Consider the following 13903-nt stretch of genomic DNA (forward strand, 5'->3'; position numbering starts at 1 on the left):
TGTGTTACCTGAAGTGTGTGAGGTGTCTCTGTATATCCAGGTCCAGTATGGGGGTAGGTCTGGAGGAGCCCAGAGGAGAACGGTCTTGGCTCAGCAGGTCCTGGAACTCCTTACAGATTTGCCTGACAGAGACACAGAGACGGGGAGAGGGAAATGTATCAATTTGTAACTCAAAATACAGGATTCTTAACTCAGGATTTTACTGTTTACCGTTATTCTTACACATTTTCAAGATGTGACGACAAAACTGGTGGCACCTTCACCACCAAATCCCCTTTATTGAAAATAGCAGTAAACTACAAGCTCAAAATCTGTCATGTTGCAATGAAATTGCATGTGGATCAGCTATTTCCGCTGAACGTTCGCCTCAGAAATGGGACACTATAAGCTTCATGTTTTTTTAAATCAGTCTGAGGTGCGACCATGCAACTTCTGCTGTAGTCTGTAGTATATGTGATGTATTCCCATGCTTTTGTTCTTGCTTAATGTAAATCGCTCTGGATTAAGAGCGTCTGCTAAATGCCTAAATTGTAATTGTAAATTGTAGTCGATTTTGTGCATGCGACATTCACGTTCATGTTCTTACTTGGTAGCCAGCACCATCTTCTTGCGTGTGTTTGTCTCTTTCGGCTCACTGTGCTGTCTCGCCAGGTGTTCTCCGACCGCTTTGGTAGGAAACTCTGTCTCACATGTGTAGCCAAAGTCCCTCGCCAGGTGGAGAGCCTCACCTGTACACATAAAAAAACAGGGGGAGTGATGAGACTATAGCCCATTTTGGGACACAGACCCGTTTGTTGCGACCGCAGGTCACATTTACTATGAAAACGTGCATTTCCCGTCAGTCGGTCAGTCGGTCAGTCCGTCCGTCCGTCCGTCCGTCACCCACCCCACGCCTCCATATATGGTCATGCCTCGTGACATCACATGACATCACGTTACATCACGTGACATCATCAGGGATGAAGAACCCTGATGTCATCAATATTAAGCCCATATATGGAGATCCCTGATGTCATCAATATTGGCCATGGCAACTCGACATCTGACCTAAAACCTCAAACCTGTAGATCTCCATATATGGAGCTGACCTGTTCTGAGAACTTCTGACATTCCATACATCAAACCCTGTACTCTCAAGACACACTCCATATATGGCCACTAGTACAGAATTCATTCTAAATGTTGATCTGGCCCCCCATACCAATGCGCCAGCGCTCGCCCAGCAGTCTGCCGTCCCCAGGCGGATGCGTGCACCGTACACCGTACCCATTTCTACACAAAGAGATATTTCATTTAGTGAAAATAGCAGATCTACAAGCTCACAGCATTGCTATAGTATAGGTTGTGAGCTTCTAGATGGGCTATTTCTACTATTTTCAAAAAACGGCTTAAGAGATTCATTGTAGGACGGGTCAGCAAAGGTTTGGGAACCCCTACTATTAAGGAGACAATCATATGGAAAAACTGAGCAGATGAAGGTCAAGGAGCCAGGAAGTGTTTAGATTGAATAGTTTGAAAGGTTCCGGGGCGTTCCCGGGACATACCTTCCACCAGGGATGTGAGCAGCGTGACGTTGGCAGCTTTCCTCCGGCCCGCCGGCAGGTTGAGGCCCAGGCGGTCCAGTTTCTCACGAAGACACCGGCCGCCATTCTTAGACTTCGCTCTGTGGAATGAAGAGATGAATATTATTAAGAGAGATATTTTTGTCCTATACCAACCCTCCTTGTGCATCTAACGTCTACATACTGATACATCATTTGTTGTCGTTACATCACCGGCTGCATGTTTGGTGTGTTCACATTCACATGGTCCTGCAACCATATTAGTGTGAAGTGTTGCTGTAATATAGGTTATTATTTTATTATAAAATATGACTGGCTAGGCCTATAGATCGGTCTGGACTCTGGACCCAATCAGATCTCATATTTAGCTTTTTCCAATATTTTGCACAAAGTAAACCCAGAGTTTTTCTTTTTTTGCCTTCTTCATAGTATATGTGCATAAACATAAATAGCAATATATACTGTAGCTATATAAGATTTGGTCAACAACAATTACAAATATAGCTGCAAGCAGCTATAACACGGGGTCCAGCCCAAAAAGAAAACAATCACACTTGTGTGAAGTTAGGGGCACTCTTATCATCATACATCATAAAAGGGGTTGTCTGTCAACGCTGTAGTCCCGTAACCAGAGTTAGACTCCATTTGCATGTATGGAACTTTCTTTGACGTGGCCAAAGAAAGGCAGAACAGTGGATCGAGCAAATCATAACAATTTACTCATCTGGAGATCGAAAGGTCAGAGGTCTTTTGACAAATGAGTGTGAGCTTCAGCTCCTGAGGGATTCTCACGGTCCTCTACTAATAACTACTAATAACTAACTAATAACTACTAATTCCCTAACTAATAAGGAATACAAAAAATAATATATCTCTGCCAGTGTAAAGCTAATATACAGTATAGCCTCCAAGGATTCCATACCTTTCATTCATGCTGCACACATCCCTAATACCTACTGTATAAAGCTGTGTGATTTGGCTTTCAAAACAGCTTTCATCAATTGCTTAACAACTTCAATCCTGGCGCTATAATAGGCAGACATTTGGCAAAAATGGCAGATCTACAACCTCATTGCATCGCATCATGGTGCATTGTGAGCTTGTAGACAGGCTATATCGGTGAAGAGATTCGGTTTAGAGGGAAGAAAGAGTGGGTCAAGAATAGACTCATGGGGAACCCCGACAATGAAGTGTAGAAGTGGTTAAATCCATCTTCTGAACACATAGTATCAGCACTATATCTCTACGTCTCTATTATTCTACAATCTAATACGACCAGAGTCACAAGCAATTTACTCGGCAGTCAAATGAATGCACATGAGGTTTTATTTCCTGACAAACAATGTGATGAGACGTTTTGATATATAGAGTGTACACCATACACAGTCCCAGATGTGCAATTGAGTGCAATCACCTTCTATGATGATGCTGACGTTGATGCAGTACATTTTTATTTATTTTTATTATTATGAGCACACATCTTTTTTTTTAATGTTTTGCACATGTCCTCTGCTGTCCATCTCTCTCACTCTCTCTGTCTCTCCCCCTTTTGCTCTCATTCTCTCTCTCCTCTCCCCTTTCCCTTTCTCTCAATCTCATCAATAATACAACGCTGGCAACTCTTTCTTTCCTCTCCTCTCTCTGATCCTGCCGTGCTTTGGCCTGGTCTCTCCTCTGTGTCTCCCTGGGCACCACAGCGCGTGCAGCCCTGGTCCTGTTTCGCCTACAACAGCTCTACGAAATCCAAGCAATACTCTCCAACACCATCTATAGCTTTAAGCTATAAGTGTTTTTGTTATTTTGCTATTTTGTTACTATGAAAGTTATAGTTTTATAGCCTGCCGACTTCAAAGTGGATTCGCTGATGTCCCCATATAGATGGGGATTTGTGGGGATTTCTTTGTCATGTAAGTTGTGTTGGACCGTTGATGTTTAAACACGTTTGGAATGAAGGCCACAACATACTGTGTGTGTGTGTGTGTGTGTGTGTGTGTGTGTGTGTGTGTGTGTGTGTGTGTGTGTGGTGCGTGCGTGCGTGCGTGCGTGCGTGCGTGCGTGCGTGCGTGCGTGCGTGCGTGCGTGCGTGCGTGCGTGCGTGCGTGCGTGCGTGCGTGCGTGCGTGCGTGCGTGCGTGCGTGCGTGCGTGCGTGCGTGCGTTCGTGCGTTCGTGCGTTCGTGCGTGCGCACTGACCTGCGGAGTATACCACCCAGTAGGGATGCATTGAGGCACTCTGGCGGAGACAGTCTTCTCTTCACTCAGCAATGGTGACTTTGTACTTGGAGGTGGAGCTGAGCAGTGACAGACGGCCCGGTACTGAACAGAACAGATCAGTGGGGTTCACCACACACGTTCCTCCTGCGCAAACAAAACAACGCCTGCATGTTGGAGTGGTTACATGGACGGCTAGTGTCGTGCTAAGCGGTTTGGAAAGCAATGCTTCTGTTCTATCATTGCAACGCAAAAGCCTGACTTATTTGAACTATTATGGATACATTTTTTTTTACACCGTCACAGTTAAATGAACACAGTGTAAGAGTAGAATAGAATACACACTTTAGAAAAGGCTATTGGCTATTATAATGTAGATAGTTATAAAGAGTCAGAAGATTGAATGAATGAATGAATTAATGAATGAATGAAATACAAATGAACACAATAAGACACAGAGGGAACAAGTCACATGCCCTCAGTACATCATTTGCCAATGGATACAATTTTCAATAAAGAGCAAAAAGGTTAAATGTACACTTACTGCTAGCTATAGACAATCAATTACAACTGAATATTGCCCATCTTAAAATGGTCTTTATATGCATCTTATTTTCAATTGACATTTTACAAAATCCATTTACTGTATTTATTAAGTAGTGCTATACTGAAATTGTCGTATATTTAACTTTACACCAACAGACCTTTTTTTTTTACATTGTATTATGCAGATACAGAATTACAGATACAGTATATGGAACTCTACTGAGTCAGTAATTCAAATAAAACCTAAGACTTACATTGTAATGTATTAAAAATGCTACAGTAACACCCTCAGTAATAATTTAACTGACAGAATGTATAGGATTTTACCTAAATGAACCTGCACGGGTTGTTTTGGGTCAGTGTTAAATAACTGAACTGCATGTCCAAATGATGTAAATTGAATACACTTAGGTTATTTTACTGGTGTTTGATAGCAGCATTAGCATAGTAGCATAGCATTAAATAATTTCAGTTTGGTTGACCAAAATGTTCACAAAACCTTTCCCCTAGACAAATAACCTCAGTTAGAAGTGCACAGACCAGACTAGAGAGTAGCCCATGTGACAAAGTTGTCATAGCTAGTCTTTGTAAACACTTTGTATGAGACACAGACACAGACATGTGCATTAGCTGAGATGGAAGTGATGGGATGTGGTGATAGATGTGAATGTGCACAATCTGCATGCTCTATGATCCTGACAACATTATTGACATTAGGCCAAAATGTGTATAATATGAATGATTACATTTAGTCAAAATCACATTATTTTTATGATCTCAACATATTTGTATTATTAATATACAATTGAACTCATTTTCGTAACATTTCTTACGCCTTTCATATTGAACATATTGTATATGCACAGGTCATTGTTAATACATGGATGTAGCATGCTATCATATACTTGAACAATGTAACACAATAATGTGTTACATTATTGATCCAAAGGCAAGGATAAGCACCTCCACCTTATTGAACATGTTTTTTTTCTTTTACTTCGATGTGTATAATAATAATAATAATAATAATAATAATAATAATAATAATAATAATAATAATAATAATAATAATAATAATAATAATAATAATAATTATTATTATTATTATTATTATTATTATTATTATTATTATTATTATTATTATTATTATTATTATTATTATTATTATGACCATGCACCACAAGATCAATTTCCCATTTTAGACTGCAGCATGCATGTGAATTAATGGCCATACATTTATTTCTTATAATATAGTATTGCATCACAATTTGAATTGTTTAAATATCAGAATCAAAGTTCTTTGGATATGGAATGTATTGACTGCATGAGTAGGCGTGTTTATTAAACACAAACTTGAACTAAGGACTCTAGCATCTGAAACCCGAGGCTATTGTCTGATGTATAGGCTTCTATAATTAATTTGCTTCATTATCAACTCTCTCTAACAGCGGGGCGTGTCGCTTTGTTTTTAGGCCATGAGCGGATGAGGAAATTACGTATACCAACAATATGGATCATTGTGTTTGGACTATTTTATTCACATGCAGGTCGTTTTGTACTATACTATTTGTATTTGTATATACCATCCTTGCTGAAGGCAAAGCAAAGCAAAGCAAAGCAAAGCAAAGCAAAGGCGAAAGGGCTATATAGGCGCTATTGATTAAAAATGACCCGAATGAGCTGACGGTGACCTGGAGGTGCGGACGAACAGCGACAACCGCTCCGGATGCATTTCAGCACCTGGACAGCACCTGCTACGGTTATGGCCTTTAGTGGGAGCTGTCCAGGTGCTGAAATGCCGTCATGGCCTTTAGGTGCTCAGTAGTCGCTGTTCAGGTGCTGAAAAGCAGTCGTGCTGTCCACAGCTCCGTGGTGCTGAAGGCACCGGTACATCCATGGCATGCATGCACTCCAACTGACCATGGAATTATAGTGCTCCAAAAATAATCATTATGCTATAGGCCTAGGTGTGTGTGTGTGTGTGTGTGTGTGTGTGTGTGTGTGTGTGTGTGTGTGTGTGTGTGTGTGTGTGTGTGTGTGTGTGTGTGTGTGTGTGTGTGTCCAGCTCTGCGTGCATGTGTTTGCGACACATACCGGGCAGGCAGACCTGTCTGTCAGCCTCACGTGCTTTGACAGGGCGTGCGTCTCTGAAAGCTGCGGGTTCACATCATATTAATTCCCCTAAAATGTTTTGATTCAAAGTAGTTTGTATTTTATGTTGCCAAGGGCAATCGAAAAGAGCTATTGCCGGTAGTGCAGTCAGTGGAGCGCGCGGGCCCAGAGGCGATAACGGTATTTAAGCAACGGAGAGTAGCCTCGGGCTGCGGCGCGAGCGGCGGGCGGGATCACACGCGGAATCAAGTGCCTTTTACGAGTTTGCCACGAAAATTAAAGAAAAGGAGACACGGGCCAAATGTCATTCTCTTTCCTGTTTTAACAACAATGTTTATAGCTCCAGTCAGCCCACACACAAAAAAAAGCCGGAGCCAGTGTCTTGACAGAGAAAGTGTGGGTGCGCACGCGCTGCCACGGAGGCGCGCGTCTGCCAGATAAGCTTGATCAGGATTGGTCGTATAGGAGCCGAACGGGGAAAGTGATACCGGCTTGATTAAAACACAGACGACTCCTCCTAAGTAGGATCCGCGTTTTCTTGAGTGATTTTCTTTTGAAAAAGGTTACGTGAATATTCATGGCGCCAAAGCCGCAGTCAGAAAGAACAACATTAATATGATCTCCACTGAATTCGGGGGCCCCGCTCGGCATTAGCATATCAAAGCGTGCGCCCGAGGCGAGAGAAGCTATCGATACGGGAGCGGGCGGTAAAGCAAAGATTATTGGTTGTGATGGTTGGAGCGGGCTGAGCTCAGGGCGAAATACAGCACACCATTAACCGAAAGTGATAGCGGAGGGATTCCCGCGTCAATCCGCGAGAAAAGCCCCAGCACCTCGGCAAGAGCTGATGAAAAATTAAACCCGAGAACACATGCAGCCTTTCCTTTCTGTATGCCTATGGAAAACTGTGTGCATAAGGCTATACACAGTCAAAATCACCAGTGTTCCTTTAACTCCGAGAGTCTATAGTGCAACCTTTATAGGTCTGTGTGTGTACACCTCTTGGAGTTAAATTAACACCAGGTATAGCCTGCTTTGCAGCCAGGGGTAGCAGCGTGAATAAGAGCCCCGACTAAAAACAGGCTTTGATGGAGCAGGCGTACATCTCGCTCGGGTTAAAACCCGGAGAGCACTCATGAGGAAATTGCTTCATGCACGCTATAGCTCTAAAGCCTCATCTTTCACCCTGCAAACTATGCAGAATTGCCAACATCTCTGCTCACACCTGCATGGTGGCTTACACTTGTAGAAAGAACAAACTGAAAGAAAGAAAAATAGTGGAGCGGTCCCCCATGCTTTCCTTTTGTGACAAGCTTGATTAGTTATCTCGACAGAGGAGGGTTTGGTGTTTAGCACACAGGCAGTAACGAACAATGTTTGCATTGGGAATAAATATTAATATTGTAATGCATTAGCCTATACAAGGAATATAAGATGTGTCTATAAGAGATCAAGCTCAACACATATGACAAAACATTCATGCAAAAGGTAACTCATCATCCTGGCTTTAAAGTCATCTTTTTTCAAGAATTGTCTTATAACTTTCATTACCTAAGCTGCTGAATCATTATTTCGTTAGCATGTAAGCCTATAGTAGGCATATAGGATTAGCTGGCTCACTGTTATAATAGCCTGATATCATGTTTAGAATAAACTATATAGCTTTATGCCTTCAGCTCGAATTATCTTCTGATTTATTTAGTAAGAAGTGATATGATACATATAAAATATATATGTATTATAGCCTATACTATTTTAATTATTGTCGTTGAGAAAAAGAAACAGCCTTAACAACGTTGTTTGGGTAATTATATAGTCTATAGCCTAAGACTATTCTGCTTTATAAATTACTATTACGCCTATAGGCTATAATAATAACATATACTGCCGTATGATTGAATAAAATATATAATACGACCATTAATGAATAAAGAGTTGTTTTGTGTATTTCAAATTAAAAAGGTTAAACATATTAGTTGAGATGTTTTGCACCAAACATAAACATAATAATAATAATAATAATAATAATAATTAAAAAAATTGGTTTAGTTTAGTTGATAAAAGCCTGCAAAATATGCTATGCTTCTAGGATATATATTTGTTTTAATAATGATTGATGTTGAAACGATTTTATTTTATTTTATTTGGATGCATCGATATGCCTATAGTTGCCTTTTTTTAGCCTGCTTCCATTGGCTAATGCTTGCCAAAAAAAAGCGGATCTACAAGTTAACACGGAACGCGTTGTTATCCTGTTACTTACAGCCTAGATCAGTTATTTTTTTCAACTTGGCGTCAGAACGTGTGTCTAAACAGGCGAGGGGAGAATAAAGAGGCACTCCTCTCCTCGTGTTTGTGTGTTGACAGGAGACAGGCGGAGTGCTGCTCCTCCTGTTTGTGTGTGTGTTGTTCGCTGTCTCCTCGTGTCAGCTGCTCGTGTAACCGCTATAGATGAACGGAGGGAGCCTTACCTCTCCGGATGACGCCTCCCTGGCCGTTCAGCATTAGCCCACACTGTGCCTCCACGGAGCCCTGTGGAGAGACACCGTTTCATTAATATGAGCCAAAAGAGAACATATTACGAATGTGTGACTTTAGGCGACATGTTTTTAGAATTATTAGTAGGCTAGTATGAGCCAACGACAGGCCAATTCGGATGTCGTTCATTTGGACTTGAGAAAACATGTTTTCAAATCAAATGTGGCGGGCCAACCTGTTGTAGAAACAGAAACACTCTATAGTGTTTGTGGAACCTATTAGCAGTAGCGGCGCCATTTTTCTGCAGACGCATGCAGGGGGCTCGCGTGCAGGGCCTTGCTATCAACAATGTCATCAAGAAAAGAGAACACGAGCCTTTATTCAGAAAACACTTAATCCCTCGTGTGAGCCTCGAGGCCGGGCCCCGGTTCACCCGTGCACACACACACACACACACACACACACACACACACACACACACACACACACACACACACACACACACACACACACACACACACGCACAGCCCCTGATTAAAATGAAATACGCTGAAAGGGCCTTGTAGCTCCTTCTTAACCAACTCTCTGTTTTTTTTTACCCTTCTTCTTTTTTTATTCCGCAGCTAAAGTGATTATAAAATCAATATACAAAACGCAGAGGTCTTGCATGAATTAGCTTAGTGACGGGCGAAAGGTGTGGCAGCTCCTTTTGTTCAGCATGAAAATCCCTTTACGCGCTCAAAGATGCGACCGTGCTGCACGAGACTGGGCGCATCTGTTCTGTTCTCGTGGAAACTCAGGTTCATGTGCCAGTCTTTCTTTATTTCCCTTTCTTTTTTTTCTTCAAAAGGTTCAACTCTCTCTGTGTGTGTGTGTGTGTGTGTGTGTGTGTGTGTGTGTGTGTGTGTGTGTGTGTGTGTGTGTGTGTGTGTGTGTGTGTGTGTGTGTGTGTGTGTGTGTGTGTGTGTGTGTGTGTGAGAGAGAGTTCTCCAATACAATAATTTAAATATAGAAGACTATTGAAATAGCACATTCTATATAAAAGACCACTAACCTGTTAGTGGTCTAACATTACTGTTATTATTGTTAAGTGGAAATTGAGCTAGAAATATTTTTAATATCTAAAATATTTCATTAGACAATTATTATGATTATTATTATTGGGCTATTATTATTATTAACATTATAGAATTTCAAACTAAATAACTATAAGGATAGGCTATAATAACTAAATCATAATTGTGAAAACTGAATTATGAAAAACAGACAGAATTCTGTATATCGATTGGCTTCGACAATTGCTATAGCAATGTTATTATCATCAATATTGTTTAAGAATTATTATTAGCCTACTTCATGCAGCCAATAACAAAAAGCCTAACAGTATAGAATAATACAAATCGGGAATGGCATAACAAAAATATTCAAATGTATTAAAATAAAACAAATATATTATTATTGTTCAATAAAAACAAAATATAGCAGTAATAATAATAATATCATAATAATATCATAATAATTAATATAAATATTTGCTTGTAAAAATCGCAGGAGCATAATAGGAAAGTCTCAAAAGTGAGAAAACAGTATAGCCTGCGGTGCCATCCAGATAAGTCCCAGCAAGGTAAATAGTTAACGCAACTGAAATTATTTGTCAGTATGTTAAACCCTATTTAAGCATATCGTCTTTAACTATAGCTCAGATGTCGCTGCATAAATAACCAAGTTGATTGACGTTAAGTCCGTAATTGGATAAACTACGGTGCTTTACGGCGCTCGAGCGGGCCATTGTGCCCCGAACCCCGATCCGTTAATCCGCCCTTTACCGGAGAATAGAGAACCAGCGGCTTTTCTCTGCCTCAGCAGACAGCCGGACACACACACACACACACACACACACACACACACACACACACACACACACACACACACACACACACACACACACACACACACTCACACACACACACACACACACACACACACACACACACACACACACACACAAACAGTGCGAATTCGTTCTCATCTCGCCCATTTCTTTACATCGAAAGGAATTATGTAAAATATGGGTCACGTGTGTTTCAGGAAAAATAAAGGGCCGACTTCACAATGGAATAGTATAGACTGCTAGTCAATTAACCTTTAGAAATGGGCCTGCCTTTCAGAATCACGGTCCGTGTGGATTTGACTCTTATTTAACCTACACTCATTGGATATATCAAGTTCTCTTTTTTCTCTTATACTTGGCATCGAGATTAGCTAAAGAAGCTATCGAATATTGTTTAGCCAGTAGAATGCATTCTTTGGTGGAGTGTACCAGTCTATAGCGTGCAGTGCCGATGGGCGATTTTACAAAAGGCACAAGCCGGGCAGACAGACTGTTAACGGCGGGCATGAGACAGACATCTGGCCCTGATATTTTGGATTTGCTGTGAGGTTGGTACAATGGGGGGAAAAGGCTGTTTTGAAGGAGTAGGGCAGTGGGGCAGTGGGTGAATAGGGCACTGGGACAGATGCTGAATGGGCCAGGTAGGGCCTATAGGACCAGGCCAGACCAGGGCAGCTGAGCTTCTACGATTATGAACTTGAGAGGGCTTGAATGGGAAAGAGGGGGAGGAAAGAAACAAGCCAGGAGGAAAGAAACAAGTCAGCCATGCCTTTTAGTTTAGAGGCGGTTCAACCAGGGAGGGAGGGATGGAGGGATGGAGGAGTAGAGGCCGGTACCTGCAGGTCGTCAGCCCCGGGCGTAGGGAGACCCAAGCCGGCCGCGGGCAGCAACCTTTGGTCCGCGTGGTGCATGCCGTAGGCCTGAGAGCCGTGTGACGTCATTAACGACAGGTCATGGCGCCGGTAGGCGTCGAGGCATCCCAGCTCGCGCCGCTGCTGCTCATCCAGGCACGACGACTTGAGGGCCGAGCGGGCGCTGTGCAGGTTGATGAAGTCCGCCGAGTCCCCGTGGTGGATCTGCTGGTAGTACTGGCCCGAGTGGAGCGAGTTGAGGCCGTAGGCCTCCGGCGCCACGGCCGGGTGCGAGTGCTGGAACTCGTAGTGGAAGGACTGGTGGTGGAGGGGCGTGTACTGGTGGTTGGCCGAGAAGTAAGGCGAGGCGAACTCCGTCCCCGCCGTCGCCGGGTAGGTGAGCGGAGAGGAGGAGGAATAGGCGACCGAGGAGTTGGCCACGGACTCCAGGCAGCCCAGCTGCATCAGACGGTAGCTGTTTGATCCGTCGTGACGTATCTACGAGGAATAACCATACGAACAAAAATATATCAGCGATGTCATTTAGCATCAGCTATACTGACTCTCTCTCTCTCTCTCTCTCTCTCTCTCTCTCTCTCTCTTTCTCTCTCTCTCTTTCTCAGTCGAGTCGAGTCGAGCTTTTAACGCAGACTGCTTCCCCAAACATGCTCAAACACAACTCAAAAACACAACTCACACACACTCTCAAAGCGGTTTTCCCCCCTTCTTCCTTAAAACCACCTGAAGGAGATGTCATTTCCACAAGCCCGGAAGGGGAACGATCGCACGGCAACAGGAGCCCTAGGTGTTTCCTTTTCTTTTTCTTTTTTAGGGGGGGGAGGGGGGTGCGTGCCTGTCACTCTTCTGCAGTGTTTTAAAAGTCGCGCTGTTATATATTATTATTACCGAGCTGCTGGCAAATTTACTGTCCCAGCTCTCTCTCACAATGGATGGCAGGTAAGAATTAAGAGTCAGACACACCGGAGAGGTGTTCCGCCCTAAAATGTTCTAATCACACCATTACTCGCGTACACACACACGAGCCTCATTCACTTCCCCACACTAATAAAAAAAAGCATTGTTTTACCGGGAGCGCTATAGACACGCAGCTACCAATTTCTCTCACCATCATGCATTTTTTTTAAATCCACGCGCGTTTGCCACAACAGATGCCGTAACGAAATTTACTGTACCCCTATTTCACCCAACCAATAAGATAACAATAACTTCTATAATTTCATAATTAAACGAACGGAGCCTATAAGAAAGAATATATATTAAAATTACCTCTGCGTCGTGGACCAGACCGGGGAAGGTTGATGACATTATGCTTTCTCCAAAGTAACCCGGTTTTTTTTCTTCCTCGCCGATCGAATAATAAAAAATGCGTTAAAATCCCAAAACCAAGAGAAATGTAAAAAAGTCCCCCGTGCGCTCGGTGTAACGGCAGAAAGCTGGTGGATCGCGAGCGTCTCCCCTCTGCACGGACGGGGCTGGCTCACGGATTTTGTACTTGCAGGGTATTTCTCGGCTGATGTCGTAGGTCCCTTGGTAATATAGAAGTTTTGAAAATTAAGCATCAGCACTGAGGAATGGGAGGACAATAGACGGAGCGGAGCATCCCAGGAGACAAGGAATAAATATTGTATCTTCGCCTTAATAAGGAACCAAGTGCTTCTTTCAACATTTTTCTACTCTTTTTGTGGACATTTTCCTTTTTGAGCCGTTTGTATTTTCACAACGTCTATTGCGCGGTTTCATCGTTTTTTTTGTTTTGTTTTTGTTATTTTTAAATTCATTCTGCATAAGTCGTTTACAAAATCGTACGGATTTTCTGCGGAAATGTAAGTTTCTTTGAAATATTTAGGGGTACATTTTACTCACTGAATAAAAATGGAGTTTCTTTTTTTCCCCTCAAAATACGTTTGTAATTTTTGATGATCTTCGATGGAGGATTTCATTTGGAAACTGAGCCTTTTTCAGTGCTATTTCTCCCGCCTCAAAGGCATATCAAGACGACTCGTCATATTCATATTCTTAATATTATTGTTTTACGCAGTTTAATTCTAATTTATAGCCTAACCGGAATTGAAATGAAAACAATTGGCCTACATTTATATACATTTTGCAATGCCAATGCAATCCATATATATAGCCTATGATTATTTCACTTTATAGCCTAATATATTGTTTTGTTTTTTTGTTTTGTTTTAATAGATTACATATACTCGGATTAGGCTATTTTTAAAGCAGT

The 13903-nt window shown here is 42.2% G+C and overlaps 1 protein-coding gene across 1 annotated transcript in view; it reads right to left on the reverse strand.

Moving 5' to 3' along the window:
* The window catches only part of tfap2d (transcription factor AP-2 delta (activating enhancer binding protein 2 delta)), a gene marked incomplete at both ends in the record, with an annotated part of 16003 nt that extends 3028 nt beyond the window's left edge, over positions 1-12975 (reverse strand). The window contains 8 exon segments of the mRNA XM_079526811.1: positions 9-122; positions 587-728; positions 1545-1663; positions 3754-3817; positions 3820-3918; positions 8901-8961; positions 11635-12147; positions 12937-12975. Coding sequence (XP_079382937.1) covers positions 9-122; positions 587-728; positions 1545-1663; positions 3754-3817; positions 3820-3918; positions 8901-8961; positions 11635-12147; positions 12937-12975 — 1151 coding nt within the window.
* Between the last annotated feature and the right edge of the window lie 928 nt (positions 12976-13903).

The sequence above is a fragment of the Electrona antarctica genome (assembly GCF_951216825.1).
Source record: "Electrona antarctica genome assembly, chromosome: 17".
In the NCBI taxonomy this organism is placed as follows: Eukaryota; Metazoa; Chordata; class Actinopteri; order Myctophiformes; family Myctophidae; genus Electrona; species Electrona antarctica.